At 29.7% G+C, this 25290-nt stretch overlaps 1 protein-coding gene across 6 annotated transcripts; it reads left to right on the top strand.

The window, feature by feature from the left end:
* LOC143235188 (protein N-terminal asparagine amidohydrolase-like) lies at positions 1 to 22065 on the top strand. 6 transcript variants are annotated; one of them, XM_076473099.1, is made up of 12 exons: positions 386 to 585; positions 2358 to 2439; positions 3858 to 3960; positions 6843 to 6908; positions 7314 to 7425; positions 11948 to 12021; positions 12443 to 12496; positions 13596 to 13649; positions 15589 to 15695; positions 15892 to 16005; positions 18335 to 18400; positions 21281 to 21418. In XM_076473099.1, the coding sequence occupies exons 2-11, from the start codon at positions 2359 to 2361 to the stop codon at positions 18350 to 18352; spliced, it is 783 nt and encodes a 260-aa protein (XP_076329214.1). In that variant the 5' UTR covers positions 386 to 585; position 2358; the 3' UTR covers positions 18353 to 18400; positions 21281 to 21418. The 6 variants fall into 6 exon arrangements, with proteins under 6 accessions (XP_076329210.1, XP_076329214.1, XP_076329209.1 ...); XM_076473095.1 differs by lacking the exons at positions 386 to 585; positions 18335 to 18400 and adding an exon at positions 1 to 216 and having other exon boundaries at positions 21281 to 22065; XM_076473094.1 differs by lacking the exon at positions 18335 to 18400 and having other exon boundaries at positions 21281 to 22065.
* The last annotated feature ends 3225 nt before the right edge of the window (positions 22066 to 25290 follow it).

Genomic DNA, 25290 nt, shown 5'->3' with positions numbered 1-25290 from the left:
ACAAACCTCATTAAACAAGTTTTTAGTGAGAAATAGGTCCAGTGACTCTCAAGCGAGTATTAGCGGTGCAAAAAGACAGAAAAGAGAAATAACCCCAGAAGGAGAGTTACCTGACGTTTATATGGAAGGTGACTCCCCTTCCAAACAATAATAACCCTCCTACTCTACACGTTCCTCACCACCTTTTACTTACGCTATCAGCTCTCCTCAGCACAGGTAAAGTGCAGTTGAATTTTCAGTTATTGTTTTTTTATTGTGTTTATAGTTTTTGTTGTTGACTTTATGTATGTAAATATTATTACACAGGTATAAATAAGCAATATGTTTACTTAAAATGTTTCATAATGAGTAATTTTTGGAGGTCTGTAACGAATTATTTTAATTTACAGTATTTCTTATGGGAAAAATTGATTCGGTTTTCGAACAGCCTTCTGGAACGGATTAAGTTAGAGAACCGAGGGTACCACTGTATTTCTTAATAAAAGTATATCGTACATATTATTGTAGATTTTTTGCATATTGTGGGTATATATTAGTAGTAGTTTAGCCCTGAAGAAGATAGGTCTACTTTTCAAAAGCGCTTGGGTAAAAGATTTTTATTTTATTTCTATCACTTTTGAATCTACGTGTTTTTCATTTTTATCGTGAATATTACTATTAGTGTATGCATAAGATGAAGTTAAGGGCTAATTCACTGTAGCAAATACTGATACTAGTATCATTAATAAAGCCTAAAGGCACTCAATAAAATTATCACACCATTTTTTTGTTGGATACGTTAGTAACAGTAACATTACTTCCGACATGTACTCTTTCATGTTTAAAAAAGTGACTAAAGAGTTTCAACAAAATGTCTTAATATTTTCATGTGTTCATGAAGTGCTCCTGCTGCTGTATTTTAATATTGGCAGCTTAAATTGTAAAATAGTTTTGAAACGAAATATTCTAGGCCTAACTATTGCTATAACTGCATTACAATTACAGTAATAAGTGTTTTTTTTTACTTTTAAATGGATGGATTTATATAAAACATGGAATGTATGATTCTTAACTAGCTCGTCAAAGTCGCTCTTCTCCCCAGAGCAATCACAATAAATGAAACGTATTACAGAACCAGCACTATTCAATAAAAACATAAAATCTGTTAACATCGACACCATGAGGCATAATTCTGCTGAAGAATAAGTTGGATTTAGGATTTATAATTTTCAAAATCCTACCTCGCTAATCCACTATAGGATTTTCATAGTGAGAATTTGCAACTTTTTTTAGAAAATTTTAAGCCCTAAATCAAGTTACTTCACTTCTATTTTTTCTGTTTGTTGGAGAAAACGAATAAAAATTTGATATACCTTTGCAGATCAAAGTTTTTGAGCTGTAGTTTGTTCTAGTAACATGATTTTGCACCTTTACTATCATGGTGTCTTTTTAAGTAATTAAGTCAAAATGTTCGAAAAGGTGTTGAATAATGCTTCACTAAAATTGTGTATAAGGTCAAAACATTTTTTTATCCTTATCCTAAAAATTAATTGATACCAGAACTCATCAGTTGCCTTCACTAGAGACGTTAAACCAAAAATTTCATAAATTTTACCATTATTGCATCAGGCACATGACAACAGTAATTTCTTCAAATTTTTTTGTTCCCAAATGTATCAATACATTTTTCTCAATAATTAAATTTGTATTTTATTTTGTATTCTTTTCATGAATGAAAATAGCCTGAAAATATGAATATTTTGCAAATTATTCACTGATTTAAAATGACTAATGAATATCAAAGGCCATAAGACAAAGCAGTAAAAGAGATTTTAATACATGTTCTCTTAATGTGAACATTTTCTAATTTTATGACACTTTTTTTTTTATCTCTTAAAATAATTTTTCTTTTTGTTTATTTTAGTTTCTCAAGAAAAAAATTTTTTTTAATCATAAACCTTTGGTGGGGTCCAAAGAGTTTCTGAAACATTATATGGATACAACAGAGAAGACCTTGTTAGAAAAAAAAAATAAGTTGCTGATGCAAAACATTCCTGTTGTAAACTAATTTTGAGTTTTGTTTATTAAACACTAACTTTCAAATTGCATCATAAAATGAATGATCCATGAATAATTAATTACTTATCCTTTGTAAAAACAAGTCAAAGTAAAGTTTATTTGTAAAGTCTTCTTTTGGTCTTTTTCTAAACACAGAATAGTTTTTAAAACATTAGAATTTCTTGCAGTGTCTAACAAGATTTGAAGTATAAGTATTTAGAAAATCATTATATTTTAAAGGTCAATGATAAAAAAGAAAGGTTTTAATGGTGTAAAGAAAATTAGTTTTTTGTAAATTTTTACTGATGGTTATTTTATAGCATGCCTATTTTAGTGAATGATGAAGTGCTGCAGTGGCCATTATCTTCTAGAGTTATCTTCAAAAGATACCCATGGTTTAAGGTGAGTGCTATATTTATTAACTTGTTTTATAATTTTTCTATTACATAAGTATAGTAGGAACATATGAAATGGCAATATTGTAGAAGAATGTTTCGATATATAGAGATCTTTCCTTATAATCTTACTTAAATTTATCTCGCTTTTATATTCATAAGTGTATCCAACAAAGTGTAAAAAATAATTAGTCCATTAAATGTGGCTGCTCAAAATGCATTCAGAATTTTTGTAAGTCACACACTGTAAGTGGTACACTCTAGTTCAACTTCCATAGGTGGATCATACCCTATATGGCAAATCAGTAGTCAGTGGGTAAAACTAATCTTCACGTGTCACCTAATCAAACAAGCTGTTCCATTCCACTGGAAACAGATCACAATTTTTCTTTCATTTAATTTTCAAAGATCAGATTTGTCATTTCTAATACTTCAACATGTATTTCTAGTATTTTCATTCCACTGCTTAGAAAAACTCCTCTAATTGTTCTGTGCTCCTCACAAAACAGGTTCAGAATTCTGAGTCTCAATCTGTTCATATAATTGGCTAAATACCCTAAAATAATGTAATATAAATAGCCACCTTTGCACTTTTTGTAATATATTGATATCCTTTTTCGATTAGTGAAGGGACCAAAACTGCATAATGAAATAGGGATTAAATTGTAATGTTTAACTCATCAGAAATTTCATGCAGTGTTTAACAACATTTGAACTGTTGCCAAAAGTTTTATGAATTTAATTACTAATTGAAAATGTTTGGTTGGTTTAACAGTGTACTTTGGAAGTAATATAATTTATATCAACAATAGTAATTAATGCTCACTAAAAAAATAATATTTTTGTAAAAAATAAAGAACAGTAATATTAGAGTAGTACTGTTTGCAGTAAAAGAAAAATTAAGAGAAAAGCAACAAAGCATTTTGATAACTTAGAATCTGTCAATTCATTGCAAATCTTTCGTTATAAAAGCATAATTTATAATGATAGTACCTTGAATGAAAAGAGGCAAAAATATGTTGTTACATACATGATTGTGTCAGTTAATTGTATTGAGAAAACTTATCAATATTCTATTTGATTATCTTTTATAGTAAAGCTTATTTCTGTTTTGAATTTGTCAAATGGTTTATAACAACTATGCAAATTTTATCACCAGTTGGTAATATTCTTTTTGAGCTGAACAACTAATGAATAAGTATGAAATATCATAATCATCTGATTTCCCAGTAGACATTCCACAATTATTTTTCACAAACTTTTCATAAAATGTATGAGTTTACTGCCATTAACAGTTTTGTAGAAAAATATGTTTGTTTTGTTTTAATTGAAGCATCTATATTTAGGTGAATGTGTACAGTAATTTTAACAGAGAAAAGCACCTTTGTAAAAAATCATATAGAGCTTAATGTTTATTTCTTTTAGAGCTCTTCCAAGCAATTAGTCTCACAGCAACCCAAAATTGTTGAAGAGAAACAATTGCTTTATGTATGTCAGAGGGAGTTTGCTGTTGTATCTCCTCAAGACAGTAAGTAGAATTACTCATAGGTTTTCATGATAATAATTCAAAAGATTCATAATAGGATAAGTTAAGTATGAAAACTGAATGTTTCTTGGAGTACTTCTAAGAAAGACATGAGAATTTTCTCCAAATTTGTGTGTATGTGTGTGTGTTTATATATTATATACCTAGTTCATTTTGTTTCTGGAAATTATTAATTCTTTATTGGATTTTAGGACAAATGTTATATTAGTGATAATAGATTTAGTGTGCGTAGGATTCTTAAGAAATTAAAAAGTTCCAGAAAACTGTATTATTTTTCTATCTGTGGTAGATTATGATTTTACTTCTTGGAAGTAGAAAGGGTGTGAACTTTGAAAATATGTCAGAAATATTATTATGCTTTTTATGTCTTAGTTTCCTGTACATTTTGGCCCGGCATGACCAGGTGGGTTAAAGCGTTCAACTCGTAATCTGAGGGTTGTAAGTTCGAATCCCTGTTTTACCAAACATGCTCGCTGTTTTAGCTGTGGTGGCATTATAAGTGATGGTCAAGGAGTAGTCCAAGAGTTGGCAGTGGGTGGTGATGACTAGCTGCTTTCTCTCTGGTCTTGCACTACTAAATTAGGGACGGATAGTGCAGATAGCCCTTGAGTAGCTTTGTGCGAAATTCAAAAACAAACAAACAATCCTCTACATTTTTAACTTTTAATAATTCCACACATTTTTAAGCATTTGAAGAGCTTTTTTCCAATTATATGTTCATGTATGCATGACAATTATATTTATTCTTCTTGACATGATAACAGAGATGAGAAATAAGACTCATCTGTTGATATTGAGCAGTCAGTGCTTATTTTTTTAAAAATAAAATCTTGTTCTAAAGCTACATTGCATAATTCCTGATGCCTGTTGCCAGGCTGTTGTACTACCTTTTTCTAAGCCTTGGAAGGATTCCAAGATTCCTTCAAACTACCATCCAATTGCTTTGATGAGCTGTCTCCATAAGACCAGAGAGGATGGTTAATGTTCAGCTTGTTTGGTTCCTCGAATCAAATCACCTCCTCTCGTCTACCCAGTGTGGGTTCTAACAACAGTGATTCATCTCTCAATCAGAGAAGCCTTTTTCAATTGACAACATCTTGTATCAGTGTTCTTTGACACTAAGAAGGCTTATTATACAACATGGAGATATTGCATTTTGTGAGACCTCCATGTATATGGGTTACGTGGCTATTTGCCAATTTTTATTAAAAAAATTTTAAATGGACAGCAGATTCCGAGTTCGTGTGGGTTCAACACTTTCCCATTCATTTCTACAGGAGCTTGGAGTCCCTCATGGCTGTGTTTTGAGTGTCACACCTTTTAGTATAAAGATTAATGCCATCACCGAACAACTCCCTTTTAGTGTTGCAAATGGGCTCTATGCCAATGACTTTCACATCTCTTGTCAATCGTTAAACATGAGTTGCATTGAGCGGCAGCTATAGACTACCCTCAATTGTTTACTGAAGTGGACCACAGCAAATTGTTTTAATCTCTCTCTCTAAAGCCATTTGCATACACTTTTGCCACCAATGGGGTATTCACCCTGATCCTAAACTCCGTATCGGTGAAGTTGTCTTACTTGTGTTCCCTGAGACAAAGTTCTTGAGGCTTATCTTTGACTGTAAGCTGACCTTTATATCACACATCAAGCAGCTACATTTCAAATGTACAAGAGCACTGAAAATCTTTCATGTCCTCTTTTTCACCACTTGGGGAGCGGATCGGTGTTCTAGGCTAAAGATAAATTGTTATGACTCTTAACGTTGGCACCATTTTAAACATGTCTTATCCCAAGGTTTATCCATAATGCTAGACAGTGTTATTGGTGATTGCGACACTGTCCACTTTAGAAATGTTTTTAGTTTTTTGAAGGCCAATAATCGTAAATACTGCTTAACTTTTTTAATTTATACATTAGACTTTTTTTAATGTGATTCCATTTTAAGAATAAAAATACATCTAGTTCGATTTGAAATAAGAAATTGACCATAACATCAAATAACTCAAAACCAGGACTGGAAAGGCCAACTTTAGGTGATTAACACTAGTGTTTGAAATATCTGTTATTAATCCTGGCAAATTATAATTAAAACTTTTATAACTATACTTTCTGAAAACTTCCATAACGTTAAATAACTCAAAACCAGGACTGGAAAGGCCAATTTCAGGTGAGTAACGCTTATTTTTGAACTTGCCCGTTAGTCATCCTGGCAAGTTATGATAATTATAGTTATGCTACAGAAAGTCCTTTACAACTTGTATTACTATAGTTTTTCTCTTATTGTTGTAGACTAGGTGTAAAAATTGGATTTTAATGCTATTTATGTTTTTATTCAAAAATTAAACATTGTTTTGTTTTACTTTAATTTCCTTTTATGAATTTTAATAATTTTACTTTAATTTTAACTTTTTACTGGATGTTTGGTGCAATTTGTGGCTTTTAAAAATGCAAAAAATATATATAAATATTTAAATTTATCTCAGTTATTTATTAAGGTTTTATCTCATAAATAAGTGTACTGCTTAGGTAGTATTTATACATGTCATTGACAAAAACATTTATTATGAACACAGAAAGCAAATAATTTTTAGCACTTTTTATAAAACAGTTATTCCAACACATCGCTTTTGTGTTAATTAAGAAAAAAGATTTGACTTAAAAAGCTAGATAATAGTGGTAGAAGTTTTCTCTGAGTAAAACTATTTATTGTATTTATTCAGTCGTATGTGTGCACACTAGCATAAAAGTATATTAAAATTAAATGCTTTGTTTTTGAGTGATATACAAAATATTTTGGCTGTACTGAAGTGCCTTTTAAATTTGATATGTACTGTAATATTTTCTGATGTTCTATTTTTAGAATTCATCAGCATATTGGGGACTGATGATTCTACCACATGTAACATGGTTGCTCTTAGACATACAGGTACAGGACTTAAAATATACTTTTTTGTATTGGTGTTGTTCAATGAGTAGAAATGTATTTAGTTGTTGAGATGCATGTTAATATTAATTACATAACTTATTTTCAAAAATTGTATTATTCCTGAATTTTAAGGTGTTTTTTTGCTTGCACTGCCCCAGCATACAAGCATGACTAGTGTACTTGCTTGGACTCATGTTTTTCTAGTAAAAATGATTTTATTTTTGTACAAGGAAGAATTTTGCTTTTTATAAATAATGAATTTACCTTACTTTTGGTAGATATTATTTTTAATGAATATTTTACTCAGTTTAAAGCAAACCCAACTTTATTTTAAGTGAGTTAACACAATTAATAGGATCTCAGAAAAATTTTTAATTGTTCTATGCATGGATATTGATAAAATAGGTTCTGGTGTGGTGGCCTTGGGTCATTTTGATGGGTCTCTTGTTCAAGAAGGAGTCAGTAGTATGGTTACAGAGGTCAAATGCATGTCTAGCTCATCGCCATCAGATGGAAAGTAAAAGTCCAAATTCCATATTTTTTACATCAACCTTTTTGTAGTGTTTTCATATTGTTGCATAGTTACTTAATATGTAATTAAGGTAATTTAAAAAAAATAAAATTTAATGTTTGTTCATGCTTTTCTAAATTTTTATATGCTCATTCCTTCTGTTTTAACAATTTGGTTGTTGCTAGTTTTATTTCTGTGCAATAATAAATTGTATGCAATTTATATATTCTCTTAAAGAATAATATCCAAATATTTTATGTTTAAGTTTACATTACTTCCTTGGGTAATATGTTTCAATATATCTTTCACTTTTCATATGAATAAAGTTTAAATGCCTGAAACTTTTTAAATATTTTACTGTGTCTGTGGGAATAAATTATTATGGTTTTTATAGCTTTGTTTTTGTTTTAGCATGGTTGGTAGTATTTAATGTGATATTTACATTTTGTCTCTTGTAAATAAGTACATATTTTAATGAAAATATATGTTAAATAAATATCTTGGTGAATTTTCATTTTTTTAAACTTTTTTTGTTCTCTTAGCAAAATAATATAACATTATAAGTGAAACTCGCATGTTGATGTGTCTGATATTGTGAAAAAAAATGGTTTAATTTTACTGAGATGTTTATAATTGCTTTTCATGTAATGAGTTTGTAAAATGTATTTATGTTGTTAATTATCAAATATCTTACTGGTGGCCTGGCATAGCCAGGTGGTTAAGGCTCTCGACTCATAATCTGAGGGTCGCGAGTTCAAATCCCCATCACACCAAACATGTTCATCGTTTCAGCCAAGATGGCATTATAATGTGATGGTCAATCCCACTATTCATTGGTAAAAGAGTAGTCCAAGAGTTGGGGGTGGATAGTGATGACTAGCTGCCTTCCCTCCAATCTTACACTGCTAAATTAGAGTCAGTAAGTGCAGATAGTCATTGTGTAGCTTTGCGTGAAATTCAAAAACAAATGTAAATCTTACTGGTGTAACTGATTATTATAGATTTTGTTTGGTATATTCATATTAGCCTTACTACAAAACTTATTTAAAAAGGCACTTAAAAATTTATTGTAAACAGTTTTCTTTTAGTAATTTCAGTAATAGATAAAAAGTTTATGGAATAATTTCTATCGTTAGTGGTTTGTCCTTTGGATATTTGCTATTCCTAGTTAAAAGTTTATTTACTCAAGAATTAATTGTGTTTAATTAAATGTTTCACTTTAATATTAAAATTGACAAGGTCAAAACATTGTTCTCTGCTTTATTTTGGTAAAATTGTTAATGCCCATACTAGCCATCCTGAGATACATTTTAAATTTTTCATTAGTATTTATGCATGATGTAATCACAGGTTCTGTTGATAGAGGCATCATCATTCCAGACTTATAGGTATCATTGAAAAACTAATACTGAATTATTTTAGTTTTATCAGCTCTGATTTTTTTATGTAGATAATTACAGTGTTATAAACTGTATCTCAAAATGGCTGACAACAGTATTAACACTTTTACTAATAAAGCAGGGAACAATGTTTTGACCTTCCTAGGTCATCTTCAGGTTAACAAAGAGAGAGTTTGCAACTGACCATTGCAGGACACGTCCTAGGGATGAGAGTATTAACAGGTTTGCGATTGTAGGGGGCATTATTGCAGTTAGTTGTTAGGTTAATAATTAGTAGAGGTAAAAAGGTGTTCTTTTATATTGGCTTAATTTTGGTTTTAATTGTTATATAAGTAGGGCTTCTTTGATTTTGCATTTGTTTCCCTACTTAGTATCTTGGTGTTTTCTATGGTTATGTTGTGTTTATTTGATTTGCAATGTTCAAAAACGTGTGAAGGTGTTTTTTGTGTTCTTTGAATCTAGTTTCCAATTTTCTGCTTGTTTCTCCAGTATAGAAGCCATGGCAGTTGTTGCATTGTATTTTATAAATAATGTTGGTGTTGTGTTTGTCAGTGTAGTTTTTACATAGTGTGGTCTTTAGTTTTGTATCTGGTTTTTGAATAAATTTGATGTTTACTGGAATGTTGTGTTTTGTTATAAATTTTTCCAAATATTGGTTATTTTTTCACTGATGTTGGGAACATATGGTATGCATCAGTGTAAAGTTTTGTAGTTTGTTGTATCTTTGAGATTTATTATCATTTGTTTGTTGTTGATCTAGGTCTGTGCGTATAAATTTTTGGAGGAAATTTGTTGTTATTAATGAAGTATTGTTTTATTTTGCTGATTTCATCATTAATTTTATCGGGTGAGCATAGTTTTGTGGCTGTGTTTATTTGGTTTTTTAATATGTTGAGTTTTTGTTTTATTTCAAGTGCTGAATCTCGGAGAATGTATAGTTCAGTATGGGTGATTTTTTTTCTGTGGATTTGTGTTTTCAGTTGTGTATCAGTTCTTGTGATCTTGAGGTTGAGAAATGCTATTTAGTTAGTTTTTTTTTCTTTTCACAGATGAACATAATATTGGCGTGTATGGAGTTAACGTGGTTGAAAAAACTAAGTGTTTGTTCTGTAGATGTGAATCCAGCAATTGTATCATCAACATACCTGTACCCGTATAGTGGTGGGTATAATGCTGAATTGATCACTTGAGATTCAATCTGTGTCATAAAAATGTTGGCTAGAACTGGTGACACAGGATTCCCCATAATTAGGCCATTTATTTGTAGGCAGTTTTGGTTATTGAATATAATGTTAGGTTTGGTGGGAGTGAATTCTATAAGGGTTGCTGATTGGGTGCTGGGGATGTGTATTAATGGATTTGGGTCTTGGATGTAAAGTTCTAAAGCTGTGTTGCAGGCTTTAGTGGTTGAGACTTCTGTGAAGAGGAAGATAACATCAGAACTGACCATTAAGGCTTTATGGTTTAATTGATCAAGAATAGATTTAAAGTTAAAAGAGTCTTTAGAAAAGTATACAGCTGATGTTACATATTTAGAAAATGCCCATGTTGTGTATTTATCGAGGTTGTAGTTAAATGACTAATTTAACTAGTCAGCACTATGGGTCAAAATGGACATTTGGGTTTGTGAGGCTTGGCGTGCTGTATAGTTGTAGTGTGCGTGAGGCAATCCTTCATAGGTAAGAATAAAGGTTTTCCAAGATTGTGTTGGTTTTTTTATTTGTAGTAGTATTTTATGGGGTGGGGACTAAGATGGTGTGTGATTAACTTAGCAGAACATTTGACCTAATATTAATTACGTTTAATTTGGAACACTAGCCAAGATTAACCATCTCTGATGCTGTGAATAAATATATGTTTATTATTTTCTTAAAAGAGCAAATTTTTTATTTTATTTTGACTCTGTAATAAAACAGAAAATTGATTTTCTATATTTTTAAATATTATTGTGAAAGTAGTTCAACAAAATATGTATTTACGTATTTACTTTTCAACTAATTTTCTTAGCTGCACCATATGAAAGTTAAACAATAAATTTTTAAAGTTTACTTTTGGGATTTTACAAAAATAATTTGGAATTCAAAATTTACTAATTCAATTTGCTTTGTTTTGAAAAACTAAGTGTACAGACTCTTTATTTCTAAACTTGCATTTACCAAGTTAAAATAATTATATTTATACCTATATGTTCAGTATTGTGATGAAATCCTTGAAAATATATATGAATATCTTAAGGGAGTAGGTTGTTTCAAAAATTACTGCAAAAATGAATATGTGAGTGGGCTTGGCCATCAGTTGATTTTTGTTTATTTGGTATGTTGAATTACCAAGTTATATTTTGTGCTTATTATTAAATATACATTTCATTTTCATTGTGGATCAGACATCACCCAGTTGTTAACATACTGAATATGGATCCAAGAACCCCATGATTTGAGTTACTTTGCTAAAAAATCACATTATGCACATTGGCTTGTGATTCATAAAGTACATTGGTCAAATGCTATTGTTTGATTAGAGCAATACAAGAGTGGTGTTGTTGACTGATTTCTTTCTAGTGTTTTTGTTCAATATAAGGAGCAGCTTGTACAGATATTCCTTGAGTAATATTGTTTGAAAAAAAAAAAAAACACACAACAAAATCTATCTACAAAACAAAATAACTTGCACATGTAAGGTTCTGAGATGTTTAACTAGCAACCTGTACAGTTATTGTGGATGCAAACACAGTGGATTTCTTGACAGTCACATTGAGATAAGTCCATCTATAAAGCTTAAAGTTGCTGTAGCAGCACTCAAAAATAAGTTTGGTTCTTATAATGACAGTACTGACAGTAACAGTAACCTTCTGCCAGATCAGAGGATCAAGAACAAGGTCTCCAATTTCAACTTTATTACAGGAAATGGTTTATTTATTGTCCTGAGCTTACCTAGAAAATACATTGTTCAAACAAAAAGCATTTAGAGTGGAAAATACATTTTAGAACATTAAAATATCTACACAAACCTTTAAAATAACAAATACGTACAAAAATTACATTTGTACTTTTCTTATTAATATGTTTTACACTGTGTAAGTGATACATTTTAGTATACTATATGTTTTAACATGTTATGATTTCCTACAGGCTAGAACTTCATATGGTAGGAGGATTTCTTGATGACAAAGGTTATTCTGAACAATTAGTTCTTCAGATATTAGGTGAAATATCTTGTTTTTGTTACCTTTTATATTTTATGTTCTAAAAAGGTTTCTACTGCAATATGTTAATGGTATAATAATTATACAATAGCAGTCATAATTTATGTTGTATAAACAGAACAGATGATAAAATAATGCATTCAGGAACAAAAAATAGAAAAATTATTTAGTATTTACTCTATATATGTGTTTAGTCTTAGGATCTTAGTTGTTTATATTAGGAAAAATAATAATAAAGACTAGTTTTTGATCATCCATTACAATGTCAAATGTGACAGATTGATGTACTAGAACATGAAGTACAATGCTACTGCACTCTGCAAATGGCTGTCAATTCTTTTTTATATTATAAATGAACAGTACTTAACTGTTGTGGTTTGTTCCTTGTGATGCTTGTTTAAAAACTAACATTTTATTTCAGACACATTTAACAGTCTTGCACACAATATCAATCTCATCACATGCTGTGTGTGTGGTATGTACAAAAGTTATTTTTTTGAATATGTCATTTAGGTTTTTAATTAATAACCTATTGTATGTGTTTACTGATGCAGAGCCTTAGAATTTTTGTCTTTATAAATTTCTTGTATTAGATACAATTTGTAAACAAACTTGCTTGTGAGACAAGATTTTATTATAGTGTTAACAATTTATATCATGTTCTTTATAGTTTTTTGTATCTTCTCAAATGTTTAATAGAATTTTTAGAATGATTTTACATCACAGTGTTAATATTAAATATGTAATGTATGTAAACTTGACTATACTGGAAATGAAGATTTCATCTAGTAGAAAGATTTATGTCACTTAAAAAATGCAAAATATAGATGTAGTACTAAAGATATGTGCAGGTTATATTTTGAAAAGAAGCACACGCAAACATTGTAGATAGGAACTGGTTAGTTATCTTTATGTGTAAATCACATTTAAAATCTAGTCGACCTTACATGTTTGCTGAATAAATGAAAAACAGAATATATATGCAAAACCTAAATGACTAACAGTTATCGATTTTTGTATTATTACACTATGTTATAGAACATGCTTATATATTGTGACTAACAGAAAAATTTTCTCAGACATTATGCAAACATTATAGTTCAGAAAAACCACTAGAATGTACCAGATGGTGTACAGATACCCAGCAAACATTACTAGGCTTATTATACTCAATGGGATCGTGCTGTAACCAGATAGTGTGTACCAGAATGTGTAATGCTAGACATCACTCTGCAGTTTTCAGGAGTGACTTTGATATACAAGTAATGCACATGACAGAATATCTTGTAGGTCATATGTACTCAGTAACTGTGTAGAGTTTAGTGTTAAAGAAATGGTCGTATCTGTGGTAACCTGCAACTAGCTCATCAGCTTTGGTGGCATGTGTATATACATCAGTAAGACACTTTTCTTTCCTTTTTTCTATTAATAATACCTGTAGTTTTATGTGAAGTTTTGAAACTCTATAAATAGACTTAAGTATGGTGTATTTTATTTAACATCTATATAAGAATTAATAATATTGTACCTGTGGATAATGTTGATAGTACTGTATATTTATCTTATTGTTATAGAGTTGAATAATGTCAAAAAAAGGAAGTTAAACTGGCCTATAATTTATGGGATAGGTAGGTATTTAACAATACTTAATGAAGAATAGCAATCTAATATTTTTATATATTTTGTAAAATTTGTCTAATTTGTTCAAATTCTAAACTGTGTGTTATGTCCTATAAATGTAAAATGATTATCAAAAACAAGAATTGAATGTTGATGAACTTGCTTTAGATGTCTAAGTGCTTTGTTTAACAGAAGCTAGTATATTTTTGTAGATGTTTTCTTAACAATTACCTTTTACATATAATCACTTTGAATGTTTTATTCATTTAGGCAAATTTTGCTGTTTAACGTAAATTGTGATAGTTGTAAACAAACTTGTAATTGGTATCAATTACAGACAATTTGTTTGTGTATTTAATTCTACAATTAACTAGTTTAACAGGTTGGTTGCTGTTTGATCCACTGGAGGATCACATGACACATTTAATATTGTGAATGTTTTCATTTCTGTAATAACATTGACTTTGTAACCTTTTACAAAACACAGTAAAGTTGGAAACAAAAGCAGAATAACATTATATTTTGTACATAACCAAAATAGTGGAAAATAATGCATTTTTTGGAAGAGAAAATCATATAATACTTTGAAATTGGCAAAAAAAATATTTTATTTTCTGAAGGCTATAAAAGTAGACTGTGTTTTATTAATATTTGAATAACTAAGTTATCATAGAAAGATAATTACAAAAATAGAAAATGAGTAATTTATAGCAAATAAATGTTCTGACATTTTGAAAATGTATGTAGTGTTGTACATAGTACATACATTTATATAATAGTAAATGTTATATTGAGTGACCTTATGTGAAAAGTTTAACATGAAGTAACCTATTGTATGTGTTATTAATGTAGATCTTTGGAATTTTTGACTTTATAAATTTTTTTCTTTAGATACAATTTGTAAACAAATTTACTTGTAAGAAGGGATTTTATTATAGTGTTAAATATTTATATCATGTTCTTTATAGTTCTTTGTATCTTCTCATGTGTTTTAATATAATTTTTAGAATGGTTTTACATCATACTGTGCATTACATATTTGTAAAGAAGCACAATATAATGTCACAAGGTCTGCATCTTCCAACTAATTATAACTATACTGACCAGTATAGTATACAGATCAGTATAATTATAATTAGTTGAGATTTTATTGATATTAACAAGTAGTTTATTCTGAGTATATGTATATATCTTGGTTAAGATTTTCTTTAGAAAGTAAGAAATTAAAAGTAGCATTAAAAGTTTTTTATGAGCTATGTTTTGGTGCCAATTTTTTTACAAATTTATATTAAAGTAAGTTATTTAAATTTATAATGTAATTCAATACAAAGTTCCCATGCACAGGTTGATGTACTTTTATCAGAAAGGTTTATATATATATACACTCACGCATGCACGTGATGTTATTCTGTAACTATAATAGCTAACCTGGGAAAAATGACTGTTACCAAGGTAATACAGTTGTTATTAAAGATATTAGTAGATTGTAGATTCTCAGAGAAAACATGTATACGGAGGCAATCTCCTAAGAAAGAGTGTGATTAAAAAAAAACAGAATTTGAAGCTCAAAAATAATCCTTACTAATGAAAAAAATCTGTTGTACTGAACTCGTATTTAATATTATCACCTTGCTACTTGTACAAAGAGAATACTGTCAATATTTTAAAACAAAACATTTTTATTTCTAGCTACTTGTGTATTATAGGGAATAAATCAATCTGTGGTTCAAATTCAAAGCTCAACTGAAATATTTTCTATGATTTTTCATTTATTTAATTTAAATCACCGAGATATGATTGGAGTTTAGATTTGACTTGTACTTTTGTATGTATTTTGTTTTTATACAGTATGTTTTTGAATGAATCTTTACAAATACATCTGGTCATGCATGCCTGAGTGGAGAAACAAAAAAGTTAAAATGAAATATGATTTTAATTCAACTTCAGGTATAAACATAAAAAGTGGAGAATTGTATCCTGCTTCCTTCCCTGACAGAGGACCTGCCATATCACTTAGATCAAGTAGGCATTTTACAAGATGTGATAAAGATGGGGTAAGTTAGTATGTTTTAGAGAAAATGTATCATAAGCTTTTAAATTCAGTTTAGATAAGGTGTGTATCTGATCAGTTTATTTGACAGTATAGCTGTTGATTAAATGATTTGTAGGATTAAATTAATGTTTTTAGTTTTACATGAGATGTAGCAGCAAAGAAAGACTTTAAATAAATACAATCTTTTCCTGTTTTAGATGGTTTGCATATACCAATCTACAAGTGGCTTTCTTGTCATTGGACCTTTTAACTATAGGCCAGTACCTGAAATTGACTTTTGGCTGGCCCAAAGTGATCAGTTTCTGCAAACTGTAAGTACACTCGGTAATAAATAAATTTCAGGAATGCGTAATAAAATAGTACATTGTTATTCTAAGAACAAATAATGTGTATAGTTTTGTTTTTTTTAAATATAATTTGGATGGTGTATTTTACAAAAGTACAGTACAGTGGTATTTTATTTTTCTAAACATATGGGTATAGTTGGTATTTGTAAGATATTAAACATGACATATTGTAAAATGTGTTATTTTCTTCTTTTAATACTGAACTAATTTGAATTTTGAGAAGTCTTGAAATAAAACTACTTGCATTTTAGAGAAATACTGAAAACTGAGTAAATTTGTTAGTATACTACCTCACCGTGAAATACTAAACAGGAAGACTGTATAACTAAAATGAGCATGCTTGTTATAAAAAACATATAACTATATAAATTAATAATTTGTTATTTTAACTAACAAATAACCTGTAAGATGTATAATAGTGTTATTTGATACATTTACCTTTCAACTATATGTTACTTGGCTTCTAAACATCAAGTGCACCCAGATAATTTACTTAGTCAAGAAACATGCTTTTTTAACAAGAACTCTGGTGTAGCTACAGGATCACAGCACAGATTTAAGTACTACAGTTCGACTTATTTTAATGATATAATTCACATACTGTGTTCAGTTAACGTTGGGACTAGCATATAGTCACTTGCTTTGTTCATAATTTCATGTTTCAGGTAAAAATATAAACACAGAAATGAACATTTAAAGGCTGGTGTAAAATGAAAATAGGTTTAAACAAAAGAGATGTAAAGGACATTGTAAAATATCTTCATTTTACTAAAATTCACCAATTATAAAAAAAGAACTAAAATACAGTTTTCCAAATTTAATTTGTATCTTCCTCGTTTGTAACTTTTTTTCGTGAATTGATACTTCATGTTGGTATTTTGATACTTTTCTTTGGAAAATTATTTTTTTTTTTGTAATCAGCTTTTTTTACAGACCTAGATTTATTTTAAAATGTTATCAAACCTGTTTACATGTATATTTCTTTTCTTGGGTAAGTCCCACAGCATGATTGTTTTTATATCGTTAAAAAAACTTTAACATGAAACAAGATTTGTATATGTACAACAAGGTTACATGAACAAATATTATTACATATCTTAATCTATATTACGTATTTTGTGACTTAGTTTTAAATGTGTATATATTTAAGGGGTGTTTTGGTGTATGATTGATGGTATGTTGATAGTGAAAATCTCTTACTCGTGTAACCCAAGAAGGGTAACTATTTAACTCTTTCAACATGGACTTGGTCAATATGACAAACCATGTGATCTCTTTTTATTCATTTAAAGTCTCTATAGATTTAATACTATTAACTTTCAATCTAATGTATATATCTTCACAAAATTTGGGAGTCTTTAAGTTAACATTATAAATATTTTGCATACAAAAAATCATAGTTTTTAGTGAAATATTTTTAATAGATTAAAATAAACATTTACTCATGAATATATTGAGTACTTGTTTTGAATAGTTCATGTGGAAAGCAATTTTCATATTAAGATTAAAAATACTTTTCCTCATCTCATAAATCACAAATTACCTTTGTATAAATGTTTAAAATGTATTCAGAAGGTTTCTTAAGGATTATACAAAGGTAATTTGTATAATCCTTAAGAAACCTTCTGAATACATTTTAAAAATTTTTCTCAATAAAATATTATATTTCCCTGACTCAAAACAGGATTGGTTAAATTTCCTGACCTCATATCCACCAAAATGATTAAAATAAATCTCAATTATCCTTTTTTTTCTTTCTTTCTAGAATGATTTCAAATTGTAACATGAAACTACATTCATTTAGCCTATGTAGCTCTGAGCTCATAACATAATACAACTACTTATAATTTTTTTTATTTTTGATTGCTCTTTGAATCTTGTCTAAGTACCATTCATGCTATTATAAGTTGTCAATCTCTTTTGGGCACGTGCAGCTCACATTATGCTGTTGAATTACATCACCTACATGCTGTTCATGTGTGTACCTTATGAATAATTTTATTATAGTAATATTTATTTTACCTAATTTAATCTTAGCTAACCTAAAGAGAACTCTGTTTTCACATTTTAGTTACTTTTATAATAATAATGAAGAATAAACATGAAAAAGAAGAAATAAAGTACTTACCCAATCCTCTTTTTTTCTTGCCATCAATTGTCAAGGACTTTTAAGTCTACTTTTTTATACTAATGGTAGTAATGCACTAAATATTTTTTATTGTAGTTTGTCTGAGCAATGACAATTCTATAGTGAATAAGTAATTTATATTTAATAATTTATTACTCTTTTAAGGGGTGGTGGGAAAAATAGAAGACAAAATGTCCAGAGAAATTATCTTGTGTGCCATGCTAGGGAAGAGTAAGAATTTTTAACAATATTTCTTTGTATAATTAGGAATTTAAAACTTGTATGCTATTAAAAAAAGGATTATTAGTTAAGATTTTATGCTCTACTAATTGGTATAACATAAAAATTAGTTTTATAAAAGAAACTAAAATGTTCTGCAATCCATACTAAAGGATATCCAAGGCAAAGATGTTAGTGATTTGATGATAGTCCTGTAGAGGCTGTTCATGCAATTTTGACTGGAAGTGAATTGTTTTTATTATTATTTGATAGATAGCACAAAGTAGGTAATGCTTATGATTGTTTTTTGGATCACTGAACAGATATTAATCTAAGGTCCAGGCTGGTACACTATGATGGATGAAACCTTTTTCTCAAATTTTGTTCTACACTTATCAATGCAATAATGATAGCATTTGTAGTGTTTGTGACATAAATTTTAAAGGAAACTTAGTCATATTTCTTTTTAGACACTTTTTTCTTTATTAACCAAAATGTAAATGGCAAAAACTGTAAAATTAGAACACATAATTGAAATTATTATTTTTGCATGGTTATCCCTTTCATGACAGGTCACAGGTCAAAGGCCATATAAATTATATGGTAGGGTGAATGCAGCACTAGGTAAATTAGATGTTTGTGATGGCAAAGTACTAATTCTGTAGTTTTGCATATAAGAACTTGCATTACTAATATTGACAAGCTAGAATATAAAATAAGAATCTCGTATCTTTTTATTTTGTTGAGGCATGGCTTATTTATTCATTAAAACATAGCAGCTCTGTAAACAGTCCCTTATATACATTTTCTTCAATATATGACAGCTCAAAATGTCCCTCTAGTGGTTTTCTCAGCCATTTTAATCTGTGAAAAGGCTATCATGTTCTTTCAAACCAAGATTACAAGGAGGTAGATTTGTCTTTAGTCTGCTTGCAGTTTCATTTTTCTTTTGACCTAAATACAGGTTAGTTACTAAGCTTAATAAATTATAGTGTAATTCTGTAATATCAGTATAGTTATTTATGATTTTTTGGTTAGTCAACTATATATTTAAAACCTAAAAAATAATTTTCTTTGATATTCCCCATGTGCGAAATATTAGCAACAGTAGTCGACTTCAAAGGTCATAGCTAGAAGATATAATTGTTTGCTTTTCTTCTTTATTTATTGTTCCATATTTTAATAAAAATGTTTCATAACTTATTTTGGAATAGTAATAATCTGTACACATATATAATAATTGAAATGTGACTGTTTATTACAAAATACTAATTCACTATAACACAGCTAAAACAGGGTCACTTTGTACAGACTAAAGTCAGTTTTATATTATTGGATATGGTAACATGAGTGCACATGCACCATGTTAATGCAATTTATGTGATGCTAGCTAGACAATATGGGAAGGTCAATATAATAAATATGTATGTAAATGTGGGTCATTCCTTGCCAACTCATTTAGGGCTTCTCAGTTCATGTCATAGATTTCCTTGAAAAAAATTTGAGAAAAGTAAATGTTCTTACTAAGGAAAAAGTTTGGAACAAATAGAATTTGTCCCTTTCAAGATACTGTAGGGTGAATAACACCTTGGAAACAGAATTTTCCATTCTGAAGCCATTTTCAAGTCATAGTATAGCTTTCAGTATTACATGCAGAAAGGTACAACTTACAGGTTTGATACAACTGTGGTAATACTACATACATTCAAAATTTTGTTTGAAAATATTCAAAAGTGACCAAGATATTGAATTTTAAAATTAGCTATTTGACACTCAGGTATGAAAAATGGATACCATCCATTGAATTAATTTGTAGTATGATTTTATTGGCATGAAAGCAGTTTATTAGAAATGAAGTATTATTTATAGGGTTTTATTTATAACCAGTAAAAAAATTCAGCTCAATACTTTCAGGTTCCAGCATTCTATGAACAGTTAGTCAAAATTTAAAGTGTGATTTCAGAAGAAAAATAGAAACTCCACTTTGTAGCCATTTTTAGGCACTTACTATAAACTACTGGCTATAGGGATATGGTTATGAAGCAAATTTCTGGCCCTATTCTTGGGATACATTACTAAAGAACAGTATTTGTAGATTTGATGGCAACAGTCATTGTTTTAGAAAGGCTCAAAATGCACAGATTTGCAATAAAAACAAGTTCGAATTTTTGCTTGAAAATGGTGAAGTTCAAAAAATTATATTTAAAAACTACTTGGAGTACAACTTTAGGATTTTACATGGCTGAATAAATCAAAATGAAGTTTTTGCTTGATTTTGTTTCAAGAAAACCTATGACATGAACTGGGAAGTTTTTTTTTGTTTTTTTTGGTTGAGTTTGCATGGAATGACCATTGTATAACATTGTGAGACTTAAGTTAGTTAGATTAAACATTTGTATTTTTATAATACATAGTCATTCTAGCATGAAAAGAAAGCATAATTTATGTTTCCTACTATTTTATAATGGTTACAAAGTTGGTCAGTTGACAGATCCCTTATAGTTAAGGTATACAAAATAGCATAAAATATATAGTTTTACTGAAAACAAGCATTTGAAATGTATTTTGGAGATTTTAGAGATTATACAAATAATATTTGGGATTTTGAGGATGAAGAATAGGTTTTTAATCATAACATGAAATAACTTTGCACTCAGGCTAGTAAAGAAACAGACTCAATATTTTCCTTAAAAAATCTGATTTTTTGTGTACAGAAAAGTTGTAACCATTACTAAAAGTATACCAGCTTTTGTGAAGATACACGTACTGTGTCAAAAGTTACAGTGAAAGTACTTAATGTGCAAATGTGCATATGGTTTCATGTATGGTATATCAAGCCCATTGTAAAAGTGTTAAAGAAGGACATAGTTTCAGTGTTCTTTATTATTACAGAATATGTCAACATCTCCTTCAGTGGAGCCACCACATTTTGCACAAGAAGTACGGAACACACTAACTTTCATCAAAGAACATCCATTTCCATTGCTTTCTGTTTTTTCTAATAACCAACCTCATCTTTACAAGAAGAATGATGAAGGAGTTTGGATTCAAGTTTATAGTTGTGATAAATTGTAGTCGCTGAATGTGATTATCACTAGTACTTCTTGAATTGTGATAAGAATTGTTAGCACAATTTAATTAAAAATTAGATCTGTATTTTAATCTGGTAATTATTTAAGGCATCAAATCAAAGACATACTTGCAAGGTTGTACGTTATTGCTTGCAGATCATGGGCCAAGATTTATTAATTGATTTTCCATGGCAAATTTGGTGGAAAACATAATATCCTCAGTAAATGTACTTCTTGATCTTCTCTAAGTAACCAATGATCCCAGTTGTTCACCTGCACATCAATTGGAAATGTATTAGAAAAATTAGCATTGCTTCTCTTGCCAATTTTACTAAACCATGGCAATAGCCAGTCAGATTGCAGCATTTATCCAAGATTGTAGTCTTCATGAAATATTGTGCACATGTGATTCACACTGAAAACAGTACTAGTTTTGATATATTTGTGTGTTTCATTTAATGTGATTTGTTTTTATTCTCTAACTGTTACATATGATATTATTTTATGAACATTTGCTACCTTCAGGAACAATGTAGTATTTACAAGAAAAAAAAAGTGTATTGTAAAGAAGCAGTTAATGTAATAAAAGAATTACAGACTTGCTAACTCAGATTGCCAATTAAGTAAGTGGAATCTAATGTAGCATTACAAATCGGAGGAAGATGATAAGTCATCTTACAAATCTCTTGATCCTGGTGGATATATTTTAACCATCATGTGGAGATGATGTACATTGGTTTTTTAGGTTCACTTTATTTCTCACATAATAATTACTATAGTCAGAAACATTATTATTTGCCATGGGAAGGTAGAATTAGTGCATGGATTTCCATTACAAGAAAACGAAAGAGAAAATGTCTTGGCACAGATTTTAGCTAGAGTTAAAACTTAAAACATTTATAAATGTCATATGTTGTAATGTAGGATGAAACCTCAAGGTGACAAAGAACTTGAAAATGCTATGTTCACAACATTTTAAGGAATTTTTAACCCTGTTAAATGGGCAACTACTATGTCTTAAGCCATCTTCATTGCCACTTTAGTGTTCTAATACAGAAAAGGTTAGTACTGTAGATTGGCAACAGTTAGTTGCAAACTCTCTCTTTTTCAATCTGAAGATGACCTCAGAAGGTCGAAATGTTGTTCTGTACTTTAATTAAAGTGTTGATACCCATACCAACTGTCTTGAGAATACATTAGTACTATAGATACTATTTTGTTCTTTATAATTGCTTAGTTAATATTTCTGAGTCTGAAGGAAGTTGAAATGGACATTTGGTTTATAATAGGCATTGAGAATAGTTACCCATCATTATTAATTGAATACAAACACACTAATTATCACAGTTATCCCAAGTATCTATTATATTGTGAGGTATAAATGTTTATTGGTTTGATATTTTGAAAAGTTATCTTTGATGAAGATTTCTGGTTTATATTATGCAGCTATTTGAAGATCCAAGCCTAATCTGTGCTGTTGTATCTAATATAAAGCAACTCAAGGTGACTTCTGCTCTCAGTTGTTGAATAATATTTTTGAAGAATCTCTATTGGATAAAAAAACATTCTTTTTCAATACCAAATTAAGTTAGGATTTCTCTTCCCCTTTAAGAATTGGGTATTAAGAAGCACCTCATTGTCAAGTCTACTTAAGCATTAATACAACAGCTCTTTTATAATGTTTAATTTGTGAACAACTTAATTCAAAATAATTGTTTTGGCAGTCATAAAATAAAACAGTATCATTATGAATTAATTTATATGAAATAACTAACTTTAACATAGTATCTCTTCCTTAACTAGAAACAACTCAATGTCAGGAATTGAATTTAAAACATCCAAGATTTATTTGGTTTTAGTGAAACCTACTTAGGATGTAGAATGTGCTGAAATATAACTAATACATTTTGTGGTCTTTAAACTGGACAAAAATTGACAGAGTTACAATTAGCCACATTGTCAGCAGGAACCCCAGAGTTGATGACGGTACTTTTTGTTGTGTAACCAATAGGCCAGCTACATGAACTTTCTTATTCTTTGCCTTTATTGCATCTGTTTTTCAGACTAGCACCCAATTCATATTCAGCAGATAGCTTTAAGCTCTGTAGACTGTAAATAAACATTTCTTATTCTGCAAAATGCCATCCTCAGTTATTATTATTTCCTCAGTTACTTGCATGTGAAATGTTCTGAAAAGTTCATCTTCCAGCGTCTTTAATTGCTCTAGATACAGTCATGATGGACTTTATTACAGTCCATGTTGAGGTAAATCCATCTGTCTTTTTCAGAAATGGGTCTGGTGCTGGCAAGTATAGTAGTAATGAAATTGGTAACTTTCTGTCAGTTCAAGAACATTGTCTTCCAGCCTCGTACAGACAATGAAAAAAGGTCACATCATTTGGCCACTCTGAAATCATGTTTCATAACTACTGATTCACCTAAGTTTACACTCATATGGACAGCAAGTTTTGATACAGCAAATTCCAGATTTTCCACTGGTGTATAAAATGTCTGAAAGAAGCAGTCATCAGTTTTTCATTTTTTGTTCTACCATGCAAAAACATTGCCTCTGATTGAGGGAGAGATCTTTTGTTAAAAAGTCTTTATCATATTTCACTTTTATTTTATGTTGGTTTTTTGTATATCATATGTTAAAGGTGAAGGTAAGGACACTAAAGTAATTTAAAGTAATGACTGCCCTGAGCAACTGTTCCTTTTACCAATAGAAGAATTTTCTCAAAATGCTCATTGTTAACTGTAGCATTATTCCTTGTGGTAAAACATATGACAATAATTTACTATCTGTATTATAAAGCCAGTTAGAGTTTATGAATACATTGCTTGCACATTAATTCTAAAGATAACTGATAAATCAACTCAACAATTGAGAAGAATATTCAGATGCTCAAAAGCTTGTTTCTCCGTCACTGTTGGGCTCGGCATTGCCAGGTGGTTAAGGCACTTGACTTACAATCTAAGGGTCATGGGTTTGAATCCCTGTCACACCAAACATGCTTGCCCTTCTATCCGTGGAGGCATTATAATGCAACAGTCAATCCCACTATTTGTTGGTAACAGAGTAGCCTAAGAGCTGGCAGTGGATGGTGATGAATAGCTGCTTTCCCTCTAGTCTTACACTGCTAAATTAGGGACGGCTAGCACAGATAGCCCTCAAGTAGCTTTGTGCAAATTTCATAGGAAACCAAAAACAAATCTGTCACTATTAATGATATATTCACACACACGTACTAGGTCTAACAGCTCAATCTGCCCTAAGACTTATTACTGGAACATGTGCCTTGGATATCACTTTATGCAAATTAAATAAATTGGTATTTAGTCATCTGCACCCACTTGTAATTGAAACCACCATTAAAAAGAAATAGATTAATTATTTAATTCTCTCTTGGCCCATTGGTCATTGCAGATATCCCTTAATTTTATTCTTTTTGTAGTAGAATTGTACAATTGAAGATCTGAAAGAAATAAAATCTATAAAAATAAATAATCCTCCTCCCTCTTCATTATTTTTTAAAACTGTGTTTCAGAAAATTACTGTGTGTTTGTTGCTTTTTTACTTAATATGTAACTTTATCCAAATTTCTGTTTTCTTTTGGTTCAGTTTGGAAGCAAAGGGTAGTTGCAGGAAACAACTAAGATTTTTCTTTTACTTACTGTACATGGTAATAGGCTTTTTTGATTGGTTCTCATACAGGACAAATAGCCGTGGCTTCATTTTCAAAAAGTTTTGATGTTCTGAAGTATCTGAGTTTTCTATCAACACAACAAGTAATGTGTATCATTGTGGTGTTTAACTTCCCTCTTTTTTTC

The sequence above is a fragment of the Tachypleus tridentatus genome, chromosome 12, assembly GCF_004210375.1.
Source record: "Tachypleus tridentatus isolate NWPU-2018 chromosome 12, ASM421037v1, whole genome shotgun sequence".
NCBI lineage: Eukaryota > Metazoa > Arthropoda > Merostomata > Xiphosura > Limulidae > Tachypleus > Tachypleus tridentatus.
This window is presented reverse-complemented; position numbering and strand designations above follow the sequence as displayed.

Coding starts and splice junctions, on each gene's coding strand:
- LOC143235188 (XM_076473095.1), top strand. CDS start 2,359: ATGCCTATTTTAGTGAATGATGAAGTGCTGCAGTGGCCATTATCTTCT. Junction 12,022..12,442: donor ATTAGTTCTTCAGATATTAG/GTGAAATATCTT, acceptor ATTTTATTTCAG/ACACATTTAACAGTCTTGCA. Junction 13,650..15,588: donor GCCTATAATTTATGGGATAG/GTAGGTATTTAA, acceptor ATTCAACTTCAG/GTATAAACATAAAAAGTGGA.